This window comes from Melanerpes formicivorus, unplaced genomic scaffold (genome assembly GCF_026170545.1).
Source record: "Melanerpes formicivorus ecotype bairdi unplaced genomic scaffold, bMelFor1.0.p_v2 SCAF_4, whole genome shotgun sequence".
In the NCBI taxonomy this organism is placed as follows: domain Eukaryota; kingdom Metazoa; phylum Chordata; class Aves; order Piciformes; family Picidae; genus Melanerpes; species Melanerpes formicivorus.
In genome coordinates, this window is record NW_027142356.1 from 8,918,911 (window position 1) to 8,940,986 (window position 22,076).

Genomic DNA, 22,076 nt, shown 5'->3' on the forward strand with positions numbered 1-22,076 from the left:
CAGGAAGCCCACACTCTGTTCCTGAAGGACTGCACTCGATGGAAGGGACCCACGCTGGAGCAGTTTGAAGAGCTGCAGCCTGTAGAAGGACTCAGGTTGGAGAAGTTTGTGGAGGGTTCTTCTGTGGGAGGGTGTCCCTGCTGGAGCAGGGGAAGAGTGGGAGGAGTCCTCCCTCTGAGGAGGAAGGAGGCACAGAAATGAAGTGTAACTGACCACAGCCCCCATTCCCTGTCCCACCCTTTGCTGCTCAGGGTAGGGAGGAGGCAGAGAAAATGTGGAGTAAAGTTGAGTCTGGGAGGGGTGGGAGAAGGTGTTTGTAAGATCTGGGTTTATTTCTCATTATTGTACTCTGATTTGGTTGGTAACAAATTAAACCATTTCCCCAAGTCTGGTCTGTTTTGCCCAGGATGGTAGCTGGTGGGTGATCTCTGTCCTTATCTTGACTCATGGGCCTTTTGTTGTCTTTTCCCCTGTCCAGTTGAGGAGGGGCAGTGATGGAGCAGCTTTGGTGGGCACCTGATATGCAGCCAGTCAACCTCATCACTAGCTGCTAGAAATAAACATTTCAACAGCTGATAGCTGGTGGTATGCTTACAGCTGGGTCTGTGTGCAGGGCAGCTGGTTCAAAGGAAGATGTCTGAGAACATTTTTAATTATGAAATTTCTTACACAACTGAGCTTTAAGGATCTGTTATAAACAATCTGATCACAAAGCTTCCTTTGCAGTAAGTTGTCTGTGTCATGTCCTGCAACTCAAGCTTAGCTTGACCCAGTCACACCAAACGAGGCTCAGGAGGTAGAGCAGCAGGTATGCTGATCCCACGTGCAGTTCACAGCCCTTGTTTTTCAGTGGTGCTCACAAACCAGAATGGTTCATCTATGGCTACCAGGGTGTTGGCTTTTTCCTTCTGAAGAGTTTCAGTAGAAGTTGGGCAGCTGAGTCTGTTTGTCAAAGCTGTGGAACTTCAGTTCCTGCACCAAAGAGGAAAGATGTCAGAGAAGTTGCTGGTAGTGACGGGGTGGGGGGAGGAGCTTCTACCTTTGAAGGATTCTGGTATAAGCCGTTCTTTGAAGCCAGACAATCAACTTGAGTTTTATTACAAAGCTTTTATTAAAAAACAAATGCTCAGCACATTTAACTCAAACTGGAATGACAAAACAAAACAAAAGAAAAGAAAACAAAAAAAAGGTTGACAGTATTTTTGGCGAAGGCTGTGCCTTACTATTTTAAAAAATGGGTACATCAATGCTCATTTCAACAACTGGCATAAAATCCCACTAACAGGCTAACAAAAACAGATACAGATACAGAACAATTGAAGTAATAATTCAAGTGCTGGGCTTTTTACAAGGAGAAGGGCAATGGGTGAGAAGGAGAACTCACTGCAGTCTGATTTACTGGATGTATTGCTTATGCTCACAGAGTAGGTGATGCAAGACTGACGTGTCTACTGACCAGCTGACTCCTGTTACATTTATTTAGTTCTATAGGACACTGTATTATATAGACTGAGAGGCCACTATTTGTTACAAATAGTTTAACAGAAAAGCCACCTTTTTTTTTTTTCTTCCATACAGGTTTTTTTTTCCTCTGTCAGAAAACAAAACAAAAAGAAAGGGAGAGAGGAAAAAAAAAAAAAGAAACAAACAAATAAAAAAAGAATAACCCCTTTTATTTAAAAAGTATTTCAGATCTCTGACACCTGTTTAAAAGCTCATACCTAGTAAAATATACACCAAAGAAATTACAAACTAAAAGTTAAAATATAAAAGCATTCAAGTTTCTTAAAAAAGCTAAACCAAAAATTGATCCTGTCGCACCATTAAATATCAAGAAGGTCGAGTGTGGCATCCTGGCCCAAGCAAATCCCCTTCCTCGGTGTGCTGTATGGGGCAGCTGTGCTCTAGGTTGTCCTGGTGGCTGAAGCAGGCACAAACAGCCACGCTACTTTGCTGACTTGATATGGACACAGATGAGATGGGGGCTTACGAGTGCAAGACAGAGGTGAAGGCAAAAAAGCTGCCTGCTGACCCAGGAGCTCATTTGCTCTACATATGTCAGGGCTGGACCTTGTGATAGTGAAGGATTTTGGCAGTGATTGTCTTTATGGTTCAGTGTCTCTAGCAGTGACATCAGTGAATGACATCCTAGACAGACTCCTTGGGGGTGGTCTGTGTGGATGAAGGACACACCTAGGGTTTAACAAGCTTCCATCTCCAGAAGGGGTCCTGGTGTCGCCGCCTTTGCTTTGCAAGTTGAGAAAGCATTTCTTTTCCCACCTACAGGGAGGGGAGAGAGAGAGAGAAAGATAAAGACTGTATGAAGGTTTTTTGGTTTTGTTTTATATCCTTTAAAGCAGCTGGTGATGTGTCACTGTAACTGTGACACAACTGTATTAGCGGGATACATGTTTGCAATGTCAAAGGTAAGCGCAGAGTACTGCTGCTTGAAGTTTGCAAGAGTATCTATGGAGAGTACTTTGGATTGTAGATAGATGTCCACACCGACTACAAAGGTGGGGTTTAGCTATTTTGACATTCACCATACTACATAAGTAACTTACATCCTTTTGTAGTGGATTTCGTTTATCTACATTTGACCCAGGTATCTCTTACAAACCCAGACATCCTGAGGTTTTGGTACAACAGGTCAATTAAATGTCTACTCAGGAGAAATGAAGAAATGCTGCCTTCTGTAAGCTGCTGGGCAGAAGAATGTGGTGGATGAGGCTTGTGTGGACAATGATTGTATTATGCATCCATGTGACTGGGGAGGATTCTTTCTGCTCTTCATCAGGAAAGGAACATCTTCCAGTTGCCTAAGACCCACAAGCCTCTTACCTTGCAGTAAAGTTCACCAGGATCTTGGAAGGATTTATGTTCCTACAGCATGTCAAAAGGCCAGCAGTGCAAGGCTTATCGGTATTGCTCATTCATAGAGTAATTGATCGTTAGCTAACCCCTATCACCCCTGCCCTTCTGACCGAGACAACTGGGCTATAAGAGAGACTCCACCCAAAGACTGTCTCATGAGTCAGGCATTTCTCCACAGACAGACACATGCTCTCCAGTAAAGGTCTCAGAATTGTTGGTATCATAAAAAAAAAAAAAAATCTACATTCTTCTCTAGGCCTCCAGGCACTGCTCAGCTGCCAAACAGAGAGACCAATCAGAATGACCAAAATTAGCCCAGGAATGCGGTTTGGTGGAGAAGGTGAGTAACTTTGCACCAGAAGAAACACAAAATGCTTAGTCACACAAAGAAAATACACTGCCACCACCTTGAATCATGCATGGCAAGACAGCACAAGTTTATGAGGGAATGCTTAAAACCACAAGTCAAACTTGTGCTAGACTAATGCTAATAGACTGCTTGAGCCTGTAAGAGCCACACACGGAGTTAAGCTGCAAACATTGCACCACCAGCAGCAGCATTTAAACCAGGGCCGTTTGTAACTGGGCCATAATCCCCATCTGCTGCAGCTTACCTGTGAGCCATTGCAGCACAAGGTGTTCTGCCTGTGCTGGTTGAGCACAGCTCCCAAAAAAGGAATTACACAGGATAATGTACTCCAGGGCAGAAAACCTGATTTGGGATCCTTTGCTTTTAGTGAGTGCAAGCTGAGGCCCCAAAAGTCTTACTAAAGTTGACTCCTCATCAGAGGCCACCCACGTGATACTGTTCTAGTGGAAAGTTGAGGACAGTGATGAAGCTTAGCTGCAGGCTAAGAAAGGCAGAGAGAAGCATAAATTTCTACCACGCTTTCCTGTATAGCTTTAATTTGAAGGGTGCTTTCCCCTCCCCTAAATATCACCATCCCTGATACATAATGAAAAATTCTCACCTACTGCTGGTAGCCACAAAAGGAGATTTAAAGCCACTGTGGCCTCTTAAACAGCACAGCTGAAAGTCCACTGGCAAAGCAGTGGTTTCAACAGAGGTGGTCTATATTGACTAATTCAGTTCCTATTTCCTCATAAAACCAGCCCAAGTCCCAACTAAAAAAAGGCTTTTGAGCTTCCTGCTCCCTTTTTTTTTGTGTGTTATAAAGTAGCACAGTGCTCCATAACACATGCGGATCAAAGCGCTGTGAAGGGCTCTACCTTTCCAAGGAGCACGGAAGAGAGGCCAAGCAAACAGCGGAGGAACACTGGGGAGAGCACCCTGCAGCTTTATATTTATTTTGTGCCTTTTCATCCCGGATTTTCAAAGGTTTGGTCCAGGTTGCTCTTCCTGGGAAGGTTTTCCTCTCAGTCTTACATGAAAACATTCAGCTTCCTGTTGAGGAATGGCCCTGAGGCGCCAGGCCAGTAGTTCACAGCAGTCTGATACAAGCGCTGTGATTCAGAGCTACTCCCCATTACCAGCCAGGAATGTCTACTTCTCCGAAGGAAATGAAATGCTCTTCTGTTGAGATGGTTCCCTGCCTCCTCCCCCCTTCCCTTACCAGCAAGCTGTCTTTGAAGTCAGGAGGTTAAAATAACGACCGTGGCCTTGCTCTGGCCCTCAGCTTTTCCAAACAGTGGCCACCACGCCACTTTCTCAATCCAAAGGCGGCTTTGGCGGGACCTGTCTCTTCTCCACAGACTCTCTCAGCACCTCATTATACCCAGTAGAGAGGCTGCAGATAACGACTGCAGTTCTGCAAGGGGGCAGGCAGAGGGAAGCCCCCAATATTTTTATTCTTAAGTGAATGCTGCAGCAGCTGTCCTGAGAACAGTACCTAGAACCCAGCCTTTCCCCAGCTGCACTTGAAGGCTCCATGCTGGAAATTACTCCTGCCACTGATAAACCAATACCTAAAACCCAGGAGTGACGATGGTGCTGCCTTACAGACACAAAACAGGTCAAATCAGGATTCTTTTCAAGAAACCACAGGCATGTGCTAAGGAGACTGAAGACTTCCCACATCTAAGGCTTCACTGGGGGGCTGTAGCTGAAGTCTGGCCAAGCGAGGCATGCCCTAGCAAAGCCCAATCCACAAATGAAGTCGGTGCAATCAAAGGCTGCAATTACAGCTCCCTGGCTGTGGTTAGGCTTCAAAGAAAGTGCTGCAAGTCACATTTTACATATGTGAAGTCTTGAGCCCCAGCCACAATAGGAGGCACTGTCTGTGCCATTTGCAGTGTACATCTGACTGCAGGAGGAAAGGAAAGGAAAAAACCCACCTCGAGTGGAACAGACATAAAATTCAGCAGCAGTTCAGTGTATAAAGAAAAGTCTTACTACTGAAGTGATAAAACTGTATTTCAAGAATCACTACAGCAAAACTACAGCTCAACAGCTGAGGCCAAGAGCCTTGGAGGGGGATCAGAAGTCCTCCCCATGCTTGGGAATGAGGTGGATTGAAGGGTGGATCCTTGTGCTCCTCCTCCAGTTTTTAACTCATCTCCATTTTGCTGGAACAAAGGAGAGGATTATGCAGCTTCATCCAGGTCAAGCTAATCAGAAGAGGTTATGGACAAAAATCCAGAGTGTCTGGATCAGTACAGGAGTAAGCACAGAGCAGAAGAGACAGCTCACCCTTCACAGAAAGCAAGGGGAAGTAAAAAATTTAAACTGGGTGCTTTTTTGCCCCCCTTTTTTTTAACATTTCCCCCCACCATAGGCTGTTTCCATATAGCTGAAAGAAGAAAAAAGACAACACATAATGGCAGTTACATGTATTCTTAAAAACTCAGTCTCCAGTCCAGGCTTTTAATCCAGTATTTCAAACAACACGGCAAACTCAGAGACCCGGCAGCTCCAGCTGCTCTTTGCATTTGAAGACCCAAGCGAACTTGTTCACCTTACTGCCAGGGTTTATCCAATACTCCAGAACTTGGATATGCAAAACCAGGTCCTTATTTATCTGAAAGGTTCATGATGGTTGTGAAGCCCCTTTGTATTTTCTCTGGCAGCAGAGCTGGGGAAGAGTTTCAGGTGCAAGCAGATACCATGCTAGTACTGCAGTCTGCTCCCCTTCCTGCCCAGCTGTGCCATGGTTTGTGGGGTTAGCCTGAACCAGATCCTACAAATGTTCAGGGCAAACAAAAACAAACACTCCACAACCTTTGTTGTTTCTAAACGAAAAGCCCCACCTCCCAACAAAACCCCAGTCATTTTAGTAATCCAATTTGCTGCAGGGTCCCACAAGCTGTTACAGCTCATGGATGGGGGACCTATGTGAGACATGAAAAAGCCCTCTCTGTGAGAGCAGACAAAACCTTTCAAGCTGCCTTTTTTCTTTCTTTTTTTTTTTTTTTTTTTTTTTTTTTTTTTCCCCAAAGAAACTACATAAAATTGTATCCTAAAACTGGAACAGATACTGCCCTGCTGAAACAAGGTTAGGGGTAATTTTCTTTTTTCCCTGCTCCCCCAGCATTGCTGCTGTTAGCCTCAGCACATTGCTGGTAACTGTGAGCCAAATCTTCAGCAACAAATTACCCACTGGTGTTTTTAGATGCCCTGAAGCAGCTACCCCTGAAAATACCTCTCCATTGACTATAGCTGGGGTCTGATGTCCTAACTTCTGTCCTCTCAGTTTGGCCTAAGGTAGAGGTATTAGGTAAAGAGCCGGAATAGCCTCCCTTCCATGAGAGGCCTCTTCCAGAGCTGTTAGTGTCAGCACGGGAAGCGCTCAGGTATTTTAGGGCTCCCACTCTGTGCAGCTGAAGTCAGCGATGCCAAAGCAGGTGTGGTTCTTATCAAAGGCCCCTGGTGTGGGCAGCATGAAACTAGAAGCTCTATCACTGTGCTACAATCTTCAAAATGATTGTACTGGAAGACCCACAGCGTGTTTTTCCTGTTGAGGGTGGGAGGAGAGAGGTTTCATGTTTATAATCAAAACCGGGTTACCTCTAGGCAGCCATCACTAGCAGCTTCTTAAAGAGGAGTAATATAGTAAAAGACATGTGCAAAGGAGGAAGAAATGGGCTCGTCCTCTTTTTTGTATCTTTATGGCATATAATAAATATTCAGAACACTGTTTTAAAAACTATTTTATAGACCAAGAGCTGGGAAGGAAGATGCATCTGTTTTGAAGTAGCAATTCCAGTGCCCCCAGTTTTCACCTGCTGTAACAGAAAAGACATGAGGCACTGGTAAAATGTTAAGTGAAAATTCTTCCAAAGGAAAGAAATGAGAGAGGTAAGCCTTCCGTTGTGTATCACCTTTTCTGTCACAGTTTAACACGCCTTAGAATTTAGGCTGTACTTTGAAAGACGATCTCAGCATTTCAACCTTCTAGCACATGGAATAATTTAAACAGTTGCAACTCAAGGCAAGTCAGATGTAACCCGAGTATCTTTCTGAGCTTCACCAACTTTTCTACACATATGCATCCCCAGAGCAACACTGCCAGTGGAAGAGAGCAGTGCACAGAAACTACCTCAGAACTCAAACCACACCAACTTCACTTTGATGCAATTAAGTCACCTCAGCAGAAAATCTCTGCTGGCCTGAAATACACAACAGGAGATTTGTGTATCTCGAAGGACGCACATAGAGGAAGAAACCAAAGTACTCATCAAAACACAGTCTTACCTACTCTTGAGGCAAAGACACACTCCATAAAACTAATTGTATGTAATTATTTTGGCAAACAAACAACACTTTACCTTGTGTAATTTCAGGTATCCCAGAGATGAGGGACAGAGGGCTCTCAGAACTCCTGAATTGTTATAATTTGATTACTATTATTGAGCTTAATATTCACAAGGAAACACATACGTTACTTTTGCAAGGAGGAAGCAGCTTCAGAAATTATGTCTCTGCTCAGTTAAGCCTCCTGAGTTCTCTTACTCCTTGATCCCACTTTACTGCTGCCTGTATCAAAACACCAATTCAGAGAGATGGTGCCTGGCACCATTTCCCTCATTGCACCTAACTACATACCCCAATGGTACCTTCACTGCAGGAACCAGTGGCATAAAGCTAGTGTCCTGAAAGGTGATGCTAAAACCTATACTAACTAGCTGCCAGTCACATATTCAGCTGGCTAGACTCTGGTGCTTCAGCTGGCCCTGCTGTGAGCTTCCTTCCTTGTACAGCTTTCCAATCTGCACACTTTGAAAGCTGTTCATATGGCACAGTCTTAACCTGGATAAGGATTTCTACCCTGCAAAGATTCCTGTCCTTAGAGGATAGAAATTTAAAAGATGGCTTGCATAAAGGCTAGAAGTAGATGAGTGAGGAACTGAGAGCTATGAGAAGGTTGGTTCTATTAGCAGTGACTTTGGAAACATCAGACTTAGGCTTTTTGCTTTTTGTCTTCAGGATGGCTGGGTTTGCATTCACAGATATCAGAAAACCTCTTCAATCCAAATGTAACTTCTAAAGTCAGAGGCAAGCAGAAACAAAGCGGTAGGAGTTTGCTAAGCTTTGACAGAACAGCATTTGAATATGGTTCTCTTGAAACTAGAGGACAGATTTCACCCAAGCTTTGTCTCCAGAAACAAATGGGGAAGGCCTTGACAGTGTTAGAACTACATGCACTCCAGCTGTTCAGGAATACAGAATTAGTTTCTCATTTGGAAAACTTTCATGTAATGTGAAAATGCAATACTAAAAGCTGGTACAGCAATACAGAACTGAGACAAACACTACGATGTTGAGATTTCCTTCCAGGTGGGAACGAAATCACATTTCAAACCCTTACATTTTCTTTATGAAACAGCTTGTTTCTACAGAGGTTTTTTCATAATCCTAGAATTCTCAGTCTGGTAGCAAGTTTATAAATCTGCTAAAATACACCATTTTATCCAGAGAAGAATGGTGGTCAACTCCCTGTCCCCACCCTATCCCACAGGAAGTGTTAGAACAATAGTTGTTCCCACTGTTCCTTCATCCTAGCCCAAGCTGCCTACTGCTGACCCCTCAGATGTGAGACAAAATGGGCTGGGCTGTAAATGTGGCTGAGTTCAAACGTCATCAGGCATCTCCAACTTCACAGCAGCATCTGCAACCTGAGCATCTCTGATAAAATAAATGGGTTCTAGATGCTCACCTGTGGCATAATCTGCTGTTTCCCTTTGTCAGTGTCAGTTTAAAACATGAAATGCTGAAGGTCAGCTTTACAGCTGACCTCGTCACACCCTTTGGTTGCAAAACCCTAATGTTTTGTAAATACTGACCAAATGCTCTTGCTTCCCTACTCCCACATCCATGTTGATTGTCTACTTTTATTTAGAAAACCTACACTTGGCCCTACACTCACTTACCCTCATCCCTCACAGAATCTCTGATTGCACCCAAAATAGCTTTCTATACCCTTCCTTCCTTCCTTCCCTCCTGCATTTCACAAGGCTCCTCGCCAGGCTGTTAAAGGGAACTGGAGAACCTGGTGTGCTCTGCTGCATCTCTCCCAGCAGGTGTCAGTGCCCTTCTGTACCTGCCACCTAAACAGGCGGCAGCTTTTCTTCAGGTTTGCTCTTTTGACGTTTCTCTTGATGTCAGAGATCCTGAGAGGAGGTTTTCCATCTTTCACCCCAGCAAGATTAGTTTCAGGTCAGAATTAAGTTTTAGGAAGGAATCTGTCTGAGGGCTACACTTCTTAACTTTGGAAATGTCTATGCCTGTCTGAAAAAGCCTGAATTTAGCAAAAGTATTCAATATAATAAAAGTTTCAATCCAGCAAATTCTCTTCTGTTCATTCTGTGCCTCTTGCCTGTGCTGACGGCCAACATTCACAGGCAAAATAAGGAAATGCGTCACACAGGAAACGCAAACTTAAAAGCAAATCAGGACAAGTCTCTGCATTACCATCACCACACAAATGCTCACACAGGCCAACTGCAACTTATGTTTAACATTTCTGTGCAGTCAGTGGGAATGGAAAAGGATGGAGCAGTTGTTTCATTTTCAACTAGTCCAGCAGCAATTTCCAGAGCACTGGGCAAGACAGGTTAGAAAATGTGCCTGAGAAAGCAAGGCACCACATCCTCTTGGCATCTCCTCTCTACCACACTGGCCAGAAACCCCTGGGTAGCCATGACCACAGTCATCAGACAGCTCTTTTCCACAGTACTCTGGCTGTAGAGTGGTCCAGTTCTTAGTCTGCTTTCACCTTACTCCATTTTATTTCTAAGTAATAAGGAAAACATAACCCGGTCACAGATTATTTGTTATAACACTACCCAAAAATCAGTTCTGCACCGAATTTTGGCTCTGATTTCCATGTAGGAAGTTTGAAAGGTTATTGATAAATCATTGTTTAAACAGTGTTAATCTGATGCTTTTAAGTTCTTCTGATTGCAAATCAGTACTAGTCAAGTTTTCTCATTTTTGAAAGCTTTCCTAATCCAAATGCAAATTGTTACGAAATTTCGCAAGCAAGCCCCAAACACACTTCTCACAGGTTTTCAAACGCCTATTAAGCTTCTCTATCACCCTTTCTAGCCCTTGAAGATATGCCAAAACACAATGTTAAATTATGTAGCTTGTGAAGACTTCCCAGTTGCATCCTGCCATATGTCAAATGATGTGCCTTTTGTACATTGCAAGCCATGAGAAGTTAACTATTGCCATGTTGTGGAACAATTGGCACTGATTTTTGTCAGTACCCTTCTGTTTCCTTCCTGATCTAAAAATACTTGTGAGATGACAAAGAACAGCTTTCCCCCCGCCGCCCCCCGCTTTTTCCTTCTTCTTTTTTTTTTTTTTTTCCTTTTCTTTCTTTCAGAAGTCAAATTGTGTAGGAAATCAGAAATCCCCACTTTGGACACAGAATAGCTTCCATTTACAAGTCTTCTAGAAGGCTGTGCTAAAAGTAACAAGAAAATACCCACCTTTCTGAAAGGTGCTTAACACCCAATCTCTACATTGTCCTTAATCTTAGTTTTCCTCTTTTCCCCTTCCCTGCTGGCCTCTCCCAAACTCCAAATCTTTTGGCATTATCAGGTCTAATGCCACTCTCAAAAGGCAAAAATAAAAACAAGTTATTTCCTCAACACAGAAAAAGTTAATTTCAAACATTGTTTTGGGCTGTGTCAGCTGAAGACAAAGTCCTGCTTGGGAACAGTTACTGAGCTGTCTGGTGACATGTTTTGGAGTACCCCAGGATAAATTGGCAGATTATTTAGCAGTATCAGGTCACAGTATTCCTAAAGCACTCTAATATTCCAGTGTTCTACAAACTGGCCGTTCAGCAGGCTGAAGGAGATCATGGAACTCAGCCAAATCCTAAGCAGTGAAGCCTTAGGAAGCCTGCTGCTGTATACAATCCTGGGAAGAAGAGCAACTTAATGCTACCACCTTGACTTTGCTGCTCAATTGATGTCCAGGACAAAAAGCAAGTTAGAGGTCCACCTTAACAATCAGTTCTGTATTGAATTGTTCATAGACCCAAACCCAAAAGCAAACACACAAACAAACACCCCCCCCCCCCAAAAAAAAAACCTCACTAAAAAAACATGCCCAGAACTTTCACAGTATCTTAAATAATTTCTGTTTGCATGTCTCTTCCGTTACTTTCCTCAGAACATCCCACCATGCAAGCCTCCCACCATTTCATCCTTCTCACTTACATCACTGTAATTGCACCCTGCCTCATCTCCTTTGTGCTGATCTTGAGATTCTTTCTTTGGTCTTGCCACCTACTCATTTCTGATTCTTCTCAGATAACAGAATGCTTGTCTCCTTCCCAGACCTCCCACCCTCCTTCCCCCTCTTCCTTGCACCATCCCTACGAGTAAGAAGGCTGGTGTTTTCCTGTCTTCAAGAGCTCTTTGTGGCACTCACTGAGAGGCATTCCCAAACTTATTATCTCCATCCAGTAAAAACTACAACAGCTCTGCTGTGGGCCTGCTAAGATATTATGCTTGTGGGCAAAACATTCTTTGGATTAGGCTTGGAAAGGGCAAGACTCTTAACCTTCAGAAGTTTGCTTTGAAGTCTGGCTCATTCAGGTTCCCTAAATCATTCTGTGCATTTACTTCCAGCTAGAGCACATCTGTACATCTCCAGTGGAGAGCATTCACTTGGCACGCAACCTTTAGTGAGGCTGCCTTCATGTGCATATATGGAGTCAACAGCGCACTCCTCCTCCAGTGGAAGAAGATACCTACTATTCTCATCCTCTCTGCTACAAAATGCATGAGGACACAGAGACAAGTATTACCAACAGTTTCCATGCTGTTACAGGGAAGGAAAGAAGGAAGTGGTGTAGAGTAAAAGAGAACATATGCAGAACATTCACCCTCTTCTATGTCGACTCACCCTCTACTATGGAAAATGAAAACACAGCAATGCCAACAAAAATAGTTCAATGTAGGCAAGATAGTCAGCCCTAGACTGCAAAGCCTCCAAGAAACCAACTACCTCCTGTTTTTTAACTGTCATTGGAACCTTAGTTTCATTCCAATCCCTATTGAGTGCTCTGCATCAATTCAGGTAAAATTGTGCGGTTTGCTTACTAGTCCTGCGTTAACATCAATAGGATCATAGGATCACAGGATGTTAGGGGTTGGAAGGGACCTTTGAAAATGATCAAGTTCAACCCCCCTGCCAGAGCAGAACCATAGAATCTAGCACAGGTTGCACAGAAACACATCCAGATGGGTCTTGACAGTCTCCATAGAAGAAGACTCTACAACAGTCACTGGAAAAATACAACAGTCACAAACCTGGGCAACCAAGCTGAAATATCAGTTGTAAAACTGAAGTTTAAGGCACTTGCTTGCTTTTTTTTTGCTTTGTTTGAAAAATAGGTGTAGTAGTTACGGCAGTCAGTGTAACCAATGCTACTTTCCAGCTACATTTGTTGTGTAGGCTACAGAACTCCAGCGCTGCAATCCACATCTCAAATCAGCATGACTCAGGCATCCTGCAAAGGGCAAGACTTGTTTGTTTGACTGAAGAACTTCTGCTTAGCAGGAAGGAAAGAGCGAGAACACATTTTACCTTTCCACTTTCCTTCAGCTTTATAAACCCCCACTCCAAAGCCTTAAGCCCAACCACTTTTAGAGTAACCAGCATAATGGCTAACCAGCGTAACAGCACAACCACAGAAGAAGCTTGAATCATGCTGACTGATGTCTGACTCGCTGCATGGTGCAAACTTAACTGGCCGCAAGTCCCAGCAGACTGGAGGGCCAACAGGAGGATGCTTTGCTGACCAGTCTGAAGGGCTCATGTGGCCAAATGAGGCAGAGGGAGAGGGGATAAAGAGCCCATTTCTGTTATAATGCACAGGTGAGTTTAGAAAGTGTTATTTTTTCAGACAGTATAGAAGCAACTCTTATGTCAGATGAATGGCATTCCTACTGGAAAACATATCACACAGAGGACCAGCCTTCCAACACAAACACTGGGAGAAATGAGCAGCTCCTGTGGTACTGTGTGCACTGATAAGCAGACTAGATGGTATTACTGGCTATGTGTAATCACCAGGCATCCCACCTTCTCTACAGATGATATGATATGAAGAGGGAAAACACACACTGGAAATACAAGAACAACAAAAACACCCAGCCCACACCACTGTACAGCCAGGGGAGGAGTTCTTGCTTTAGCTGCACTACAGGCCCACTTTCTTAGTGGATGTTTTGTTAGTATACAGGTGAATAAATTCCAAAGGAGTGTTCCCAGCCAGCATCTTGTAGATGTCAGCACATAAAAATCTACTCCAGAGCCAGCTTCTAACCTGCTCTGATGAACTGTGACAGTCTGCTGGCTGGGAGGGTTTGCACTGTGTAATAAACCCATCCTTGTGCTTCGCAGGCAGACTTGCAGCGAGCCAGTGAGGCTTTGAAAATATTAAGATTAAGTAGGGAAATGGTGGACACCTAATAGATAGCCGGTATAAAAACCATCAGTAGTCAAAGTAACATTAGCTTTGGGATGTGATACTTCTGCAATTTTTGCTAAATTCATATCATTGCATAAAATTTATAAGAAAGCTTACTTCACAATTCTGATTTATCACCAGGAAAGCTTTAGAGATGTTCTTACCATGCTTCAGATGTAGGCAGCTGTCATTCTGGGACCTGTACCTGTAGAAGATTGTTTTCCTTTAACAAATTTCTCTCACAGCGTTTTTTGCACATTCCAAATAAGTTTGTCTGCTACAGTATTACATGGAATTTTTTGGTGTGGTTTTGTTGTTTTGTTGTTTGGGGTTTCTTATGGTTCTTATACCAGCCATTTTTGGTTGAGGGAAACAGGGTATCACTTTGCATATCTTTGACAGGCAAAGAGGAGACCTCACTGATGCTTTTAGCCAACCTACCAGACAGCTGTCAGTGTACACAGAGATGTAAAATGCAGTGATAAAAAATACGGTGGTTACAAAAAAAGATCAGTGTAAAGTTTCCAGTGTCCAATAATCCCACACAGTATCTGAGTTATAGTCTAAGGAGGATGCAACATCCACTCGGGAGGAGAGCCAAGGTAAAGCAGGACAGTAATTGCAGCAATGTGTAAGTTCAGCCAGAGATACTGATGCAATTGGGACTGCTGTTCTGAGAGGTGCAAAGAGAAAGGAAATGTATTGCATTCAAATGTATTGCTTGCATTCAAAGTGAAGGATCTTATGATGTCTATCAGAAGCAAGTGTTAATAGGAAAGCATGTAAAAATTAGAGCAGGCCCTGCTTTCTGAAATACACCTGAGGTGGATGGCAAGGTTTGGTCATGGCCTACCTGATGCTGATTCCTGCAACTTTTCTCTCTTCCTCTTCTTTTTCTTCCCCTGAAAAAGAGGCAAGTTCACCATATCATTAGATAGATTATACCGTACGGAGAACTTTTTTTGTTACTCCCTGACCTCACGACACAGAAATTAAAACCATCTGGACGCTGAGAAAGTGGTTTGGAAAAAAAGCCCAATTGTTCTCAGACTTACCTAAAAGCTTTTCTAACCTACTTCCAACTGTTCCAATGGTAACAAGGTTTGCTCTCAGCATCCATGGAGAAACAAGCACATGAGCAATACAAGCTCTTATATCCATATGGAATTACCATTTCTGGCAGTTTTTCAACACTGGCAGCCACAAGCATCTAAAAGCCTTCTCACACTTAATAATCTGATGACACATATGTTGATATCATAATTTATGGCTCTTACAGGAACTCTTCACACATTCAGTCGTACATGGCAACAGCAGACAGGGTGTTGAAAGTACCTAGGACAAGCATGACTTGTCTCCAGGGTACAAACCAGCCAACTGAAACTGTTCTGATAACGCTTGTACAAAGCCAAGTCCCACGTGGCTGTGCCCAGAGCACGTGCTGTGCAACCATCCAAATGCAGGCTGCTGTACAGCAGAGCACCCTCAGCATGGCTGAGGTGCATGGCAGAAGTGGAGGTCTGGCAGCTGTCTTTCTTGGACACCACACTGGCACTAGTGTGCCAGAGCAGGCTCATCATGCCAACCCACAGCCTCAGCCCTCTCCTGCACCCCCATCTATGGAAAAGGCCAGAGCTCCTGGTTCGCACAGTCGGTCAGGAAATGAAAGGTCAGCTTAGACCCACAATTTTAAACCTCAGTCATCTTGCATCACCCTAATTACAACCTTGGTATTCTTCCATATGACTTCTCTTTATTGTCCTGCAGTGTCAGTCTATGCTATTTTTCTTTTCTTTTCTTTTTTTTTTTTAAGAAAAGTCACATCCATTTATATTTTAAAGAAGCCTTCAAGCTGCCAGGACCAGGCCTAACAGCGCTCACTGATGGACAGCAAGTAAGAGCTCCAAATACAGGTTATGGTGAAGCTGTGGCAGATGAATTTTAGCAGGCCCTGTCTGCTCTGGCAATCTGGGCCTGCCTGACTCTCAAGCTCCTGTCCTTATCTATCCTGAAGCTGGCAGCAGAGCTGGACAATGCCTTTTGAGTGAGCTTCCAAAGATGGGTCCAAGAAAGCTGATTTCCAGGGTGCTGGGAAACTCAGAGCGATGCGCTTCATCGCTGAGGCACCCAGGCACTGCTACTTTACAGAAGGAAGTGCATTAGTGCAGATGTTAACATGGAAAAGTCATGGGAGGAAATTTGTTTTGTTGCCTGTGGCAGGCCGTCTTCAAGTGCTAAAGCATACGGGAAGCTGAGATCCATCTATGAGATACCAGAGGCGGATGAACAGAAGGAAAAGGCTGGCCTGAGAACTAGTTGTCAGCGTTCCCAGATGAGGTAGCTTCCTACAATTTCAGCACACACAGACAGCATGACATTATGAAACCATTGTGTTTCTCCTATCACACAACTTAGCAGGACTACTTTGGTTGTCAGTAATAAACACATCATGAACCCCACACATGCTCTCAACAGTTAAACAGCAACAAGTGACATTTTCTTGGAATTTCTTAAACTGTGAATAATCAGGCAAATCAAAACAGAGAATTCAAGCCAAATAGGCCATATTTTATAATTGTACTGAAAATTCAGCCACATGAAACAGGAAAGTCACCCCTAGGTCACTTCCAACTAGCAAAATACTGCAGTAATATCTGTGCTAAATCAATACACTTTTTTTTTTCTTGTTCTTTTTTTTTTTTTTTTGTTGTTGTTAAAAAATGAGGGGAAAGAAGGAAAAACAAAGCTGGCATATAGCTGAAAAGGTTTCAGTGGCAACCTGTGCTCTACGACGATCACCTTACCACCACTACAACAAACACCTGCATTCCTGGAGAGGGAGAGAGAAGTGAAAGAGGAAGCTAGCAGAGCATTGTAACATACAGGACTGGAGTATGTCAGAGCTGTACTTCCACACAGGATGTAGGTTGGAAGCACATCAAAGAGAGAATTCATATGTGCCACCTTACACACTCCAAATGTCTATCAAGGCAGCTCCATTTCTTGTGCTGTATGGTAGAAGGCTGTGGCAGAACACATAAGGTTCTCAAAGTCAACATGACCAAGTGCCACAGAACAATCTTGAAGGATGATGTCCATTAAGTGTGAGACAACAAGGCTCCCAAGTGGTTTGATTTTCCAGCGAGTAAGCTGAAGGCAATTGAAATCCCTTTGTTTTCTGGGAATGTATCACCAAGGCCCTAAATGTTCCCAGGTGTATTGCAAGACAGCTCTGCTAACATGGCCTGGTTACTGGAAATAAACCCTACCTGCACAGGGTCAGGACAGCTCATCTGCTAGGAAAGATGACTGTATAAAACAGGCAGGAACAAGCTGCTGGGGCTTAGGCTGGTGTCTGTGCTTACACAACTGGGCACGGACGTCAGCAAGGCCAAGGCATTTACTTCAGAGATGATCACATAGTTTCTGTGTCCATGCCAAAGATCTCTGTAAGAGATTCTAGCTTACAATGAAAATTCTGTTTAAGCTGAACAGTGGCTGTGATGGATTGGAAATGTGGGGTATTTCCAAAGCTTCAGTTAACACTGTATTCAGGTACTGTCCACAAGACAGCACTAAAGCAGAGAAATACTGCTCTCCACCTGATACAGATGGAAAACTGAGCCAGATACAGCATGTACACTTCCTATCATAGTAAATAACGCCATGGATGATGGAGGAGTAAAAAGGAACCCAGATCTGAGGCTAGGATCAGTCTCCTAGGACTGCAGGTTGTGAGTTTCATAACATAAGGTATGACTACACCGACAGCTCATTGTAAGCACAACAATGTAATCGTGCAGCGCAAGCTGTACAACCTGCTATTAATGCTTGTTTGATGTTTAATTATAATGGTGAGAAAACTTCTCAGCTTCACCAAATTGTAGAAAGCAGGATCTATCATGAAGTTTACTTATACAAATGGCAGGCTTTATTGCAGAGGTGGACCATTCTGAATCACTTTCAGCTAAAGCTCACTTTGTGTTAAGACTATCAGTTCTCAGGAAAGAGAGGCACCCCTCTTTAGCTCAGCTCTAAGGAACATTTCTGGATAGTGAGTGAGTGAATAGAAAATTATGTACAGCAAAACCTAAGTTTTCAGACTTGAAAAACAGAAGTCCGAGAAAAACAACTCTCCACATTACATTTTTCCTCTCAAAAATGGCCACCTTCCTAAGAAGCATCTCAACAACAACAACAAAATGCCAAGTTTTTCTAGGTGCCAGAAACACAAACAAATATGAAGCCTGTGTTCTAAGTTTGCTCACCATCCCTCCATCCAGAGCTTTCCACAAGTTAAAGAGAAAAAGGAAGCTAATTTAAGAGAAAGCCTTCAAGTGGGCGACTTACATAGTTGTCTCTTGCAGACCAGCCTGGATAAAGCTGCATGTGTAGCTGCCTTTCTTTACGAGCTAGTTCATAATATTTCGCTTGTTCTTCACGGGAGAGAGCATGCCACTGCAAACAAAACCAACACAGCATTAGAGTAGGAAACAACTCATGCCTAGGCAACAAGTGATGTGAACAAGTGTTTTTGTGACTTTGATTCAGTCCTTCCCCACTGCAAAAAAATGAAATCCATTAGTAATTACAAGCACCCATGTTTAATAACCAACTTTCAGGCATTTGTCAGCTCTGCAACTGCCAAGTGCCTAGAGCAAGAGAAAAATCGTTTATGGAAATAGAGCTCAGCAAATAATCTGCTCACAGAAGGATGCTCTCTCAACATGAATTAAAAAAAGTAAAAATGCCTCAAAAAACCCCACCCCTGATATTGGTGGCATTAGGGCAATGCTTGGATGTGATGATCTTAGAAGCCTTTTCCAACCAAAATAATTCTATGATTCTATAAAACAACAACGAACCCTCTGCCCTTTAGCTCCTGACAAAACAGAAGGGTTTTGTGGTGCTTTCAAAGGGCAGCAAACTCCTCACCACAGAAGGGTTTGCTGTCTTGGTTTTAAGCAGCAGCCACACAGGGGTTTTCAAGGCCAGCACAAGAGCTTTCAGGGCAGCAGCAGGATTCTATTCCAAGATCAATCTCTTAAGTATTGGTCTTGTAGGTACTTATTTTTCTTGTAATAGAAGAAAAATAAATAGCAACTGCAAAAATTTCTAAGGTATGGACACCACAGAACTGTGGTCTTCCAAATTACAGGATTTGACCCCTGTAGCCAAGTAGGGATAAGTTTCCTTAAAACAAACAAACAAAAGTATACAAAAACTACCCAAACCCCCTCAGAACCTGCACAACTGAGAAGGCACTAGCTACATCAGTACCTAGTTATTTTGTTCCCACTGAAACGCCTGTCACAGACCTGAGCCAAAGACAGTAAAGGCCTTTTATTTACAATCATGTTCTACTGCTGCAGCATCAGGTGTGGATTTGTTGGACCTCAACAATGTGCATGGGAGGGGTGGGGTAAGAAGATATTAAAAAACAAAAAAACCAAAACAAAACCAGCAGCATTCAAAGTGTCAGCTTTGGAGAACAGAGTTGGTTCCTGTTCTGGAGTGGCACAGGGTATAGTAAATAGTGACCAGGATGACTGAACACAAAATATTTGATAATAATTAATCTCCAAGCAATTGTATTGGACAACTTGCGTGCTGGTTATACCATAGTAAAAGTGGAATTTGAGGTATTAATATGGAGAACTTTACCTTGAAAAGAGGAGTACAAGGTGTGGAAAAAGCAAGGAGTGGAGCACTGAGGCTTTCTTCATTCGTTGCCAAAATGTAGATAAATAAGCCACTGCCCTCTTTCAGGCCACAAAACCAAGGTTGACACACTAAGCAACTAAGATCAATTTCTGAGAGTCAGAATGAAAATATGATCCTGGAGATTTGCATAAAAGAATGGAAGAGGCAAACAATGAGATGTCCCTTGAAATGCAGCAACAAGGGCATCTGAGAGAAGGCAGAAGGCTGCAGGAACCAGGACAAGTACCAATAGATTTCTGCTGTGGTTGTCAGAGTGAGGATGTCTTCAGACTAACAGAAGTAGCAGTCAGGGTCATGTACTGACTTCCCACTTAAAAGCACAGGGGTTTCAGAGAGTTGTAGTGCCCCTCAGTGCTTCCTCAGTCAGTGCTTGAGATGAGGGGTTCATGGAGCCGAGGGATTTGAATAATCACTACTGATACTCAGACTGATACAAAAGTTGTCCCTTTTTTCATTTTTGGGACAGACAAGGGGAAGAAGGGCATTTACCTCTGCTGCTTTCACCTGGAAGAACACTGCCAGTGAACCTGAACTTTGTCATTGTGGTTTGGCCTGTAGGTTGTTTTTTTTTTTCTGAGCATGGAAAGAACAAAATATGCCTATAATGCTACCGAAGCAAACGGCTCTCAGCAAGGCTTTGTGATATGTGCTGGGATCATCAGTACTTGGCTGGTGACTTTAGAGACATTCAAAACCTGACTGGAGAAGTCTTTAAGCAACCTGATGTACCTGCACCTGCTTTGAGCAGTGTTGGACAAAATGTCCCCCACAGATCCATCCCAGCCTATTTAACTTTACAATTAGACCACATCATATTCACTTTTGAGTTCCATCTCTGCTGGCAACCGCTGTTCATCTTTGAATGATGCCCTCCTATTCTGACAGACACCAGTCTAAGGGAGAACCAGAAGGTGACTGGAATGCTCTTTCCACGTGTGAATGAGGATATTTCATGCCTGAGGAGCCAACACCACAACATGAATGGAACAGACACCAATTTGCTGATGTGACTAATGGTGAAAAGAGAAAATCAGGACAGTGCTTTTATTTTCAGTTGCGTGGTTTATCTCTTCTATAGCTAATTTGATAGTTGCACATTAGTTAGCACCTCAAGCAGAAAGTGAGCCATCATACCCCGCTAAAGGGAAACACAGAGAAATTAGCAGCACATGTGAGCACACACCCCTGCTGTACGTACCCTTCTGCCAAGGATCTGGTTGATAGCTGCGCTTTCTTTCAGAGTACACTCTGCTACAACGTTCGCTCTCATTTCTTTCATGTACAACATGAAAGCATTCAGAGGTTTCTTAATATGAGGTCTTTTTGGCTCTTGTTCTTTTCTCTGTTCGTGCTGAGGCTTCCTAAAACGTGGTGGGGGAAAGGAAAAGGAAGGGAAAAAAAAGCAGCCATTTACCTTCAGCCTAATAAAAAGCCCAAAGGAAAATTACCAACCTGTGGTTATAGAAGTATTTAAGTAATAAGAACGAGAATTTCAGCAGTCATGTCCCATCCACTTTCATATCTTTTCAGGGAACTGACTTAATTTAATACTCAGAGCAGATGTCAGGTTGACATTCTCTAGCAAACAGCATTTGTTCTGTGAATACTTCAAATTCATCACTTGTTTCAATCCTCTTTTGGAAAGGCTGTCTGTAGCACCTTAGAAGACCACCGCTACAGGCAGGAAGACAGCTTCTCATCCACTTCTTTTTTAGGGCCTTTGTCTTTGAGTATTAAGCAGGCAAGGCTGCTTTTTACTGGTAAATTTTGCAATTAGGACCTTTTCTAGCAGAAGTTTGTGAGTTCATACTCAAACAACGTTCACAGGTAGACAGTTCCATGACTATGTCTGAATCAAGATGACTGTTGCTGATAGCTAAAAAATACTAGACTGGAAAGGAAAAAAACCACTTCATGTCTCATTGTTTTACCCAAACAGCAGCCCACATCTCCTGTTTCAGTCATAGGTGGAGAGTTAAAATTCAAAAGAGGTCATGAAAGGCAGTGTGATTTTATTTTTAACCTCCTTAACTCTTTTCCTGACAGAGCTGATTCTCAAACATTTATAGGTTAAGGGCTAGTGCAGAAAGGCAGACTCACACATGCATTAGCTCACTGTCGTTGTGCGGGTGTTCTTGTTTTACTTGAGGTGTTACAATAGCTGGGTGAGGGATTCCAGTTGTGTGAGGGCCTGGAGGACCAGGAATCATGTGATGTGAAAACCTAAAAGAGAAAACAAACGGAAGACTGTAACTCTACTGAAGACAGGCACCAAACATGTATGACAGCAGCAGGATGCCCCAAGAATGCAAATGTTACAGAGCTTGCAACAGAAGACAGTTCCTTAAGAGCGCATGAAAAATGTTTGGCTAAGGGCTGTGCATTGTAGCCCATCTATCCAAGAAAAACAGACAAAACCAGCCAACGTTTTGCTTGTAAAGAAGTTATGTTTTTTACCTTTCAGGCAAACAGCAATGCACACATAGAACATTTAATGCTTGTACTGTTGTGCTGACTAGCAATAAAACCCACACATTGCTTCTCCGAAAATGGTATTTCCACACAGATAGAAACATTCTTAATATA

General features: G+C 43.1%; 1 protein-coding gene across 4 annotated transcripts in view; it reads right to left on the bottom strand.

Annotated features, from left to right (window-relative positions):
- Positions 1-726: 726 nt before the first annotated feature.
- Positions 727-22,076, bottom strand: part of LEF1 (lymphoid enhancer binding factor 1) — a 70,938-nt gene continuing 49,588 nt past the window's right edge. For 2 of the 4 annotated variants that reach the window (XM_068136894.1, XM_068136892.1), the window contains 6 exons: positions 21,591-21,713; positions 20,689-20,851; positions 18,117-18,224; positions 14,620-14,668; positions 13,931-13,971; positions 2,192-2,280 (listed from right to left, as the gene is read on the bottom strand). In XM_068136894.1, coding sequence (XP_067992995.1) covers positions 13,937-13,971; positions 14,620-14,668; positions 18,117-18,224; positions 20,689-20,851; positions 21,591-21,713 — 478 coding nt within the window. In that variant the 3' untranslated portion in view covers positions 2,192-2,280; positions 13,931-13,936. Of the gene's footprint in view, positions 2,281-13,930; positions 13,972-14,619; positions 14,669-18,116; positions 18,225-20,688; positions 20,852-21,590; positions 21,714-22,076 lie in introns of all 4 variants that reach the window. The other 2 variants (XM_068136893.1, XM_068136890.1) reach the window with 2 other exon arrangements.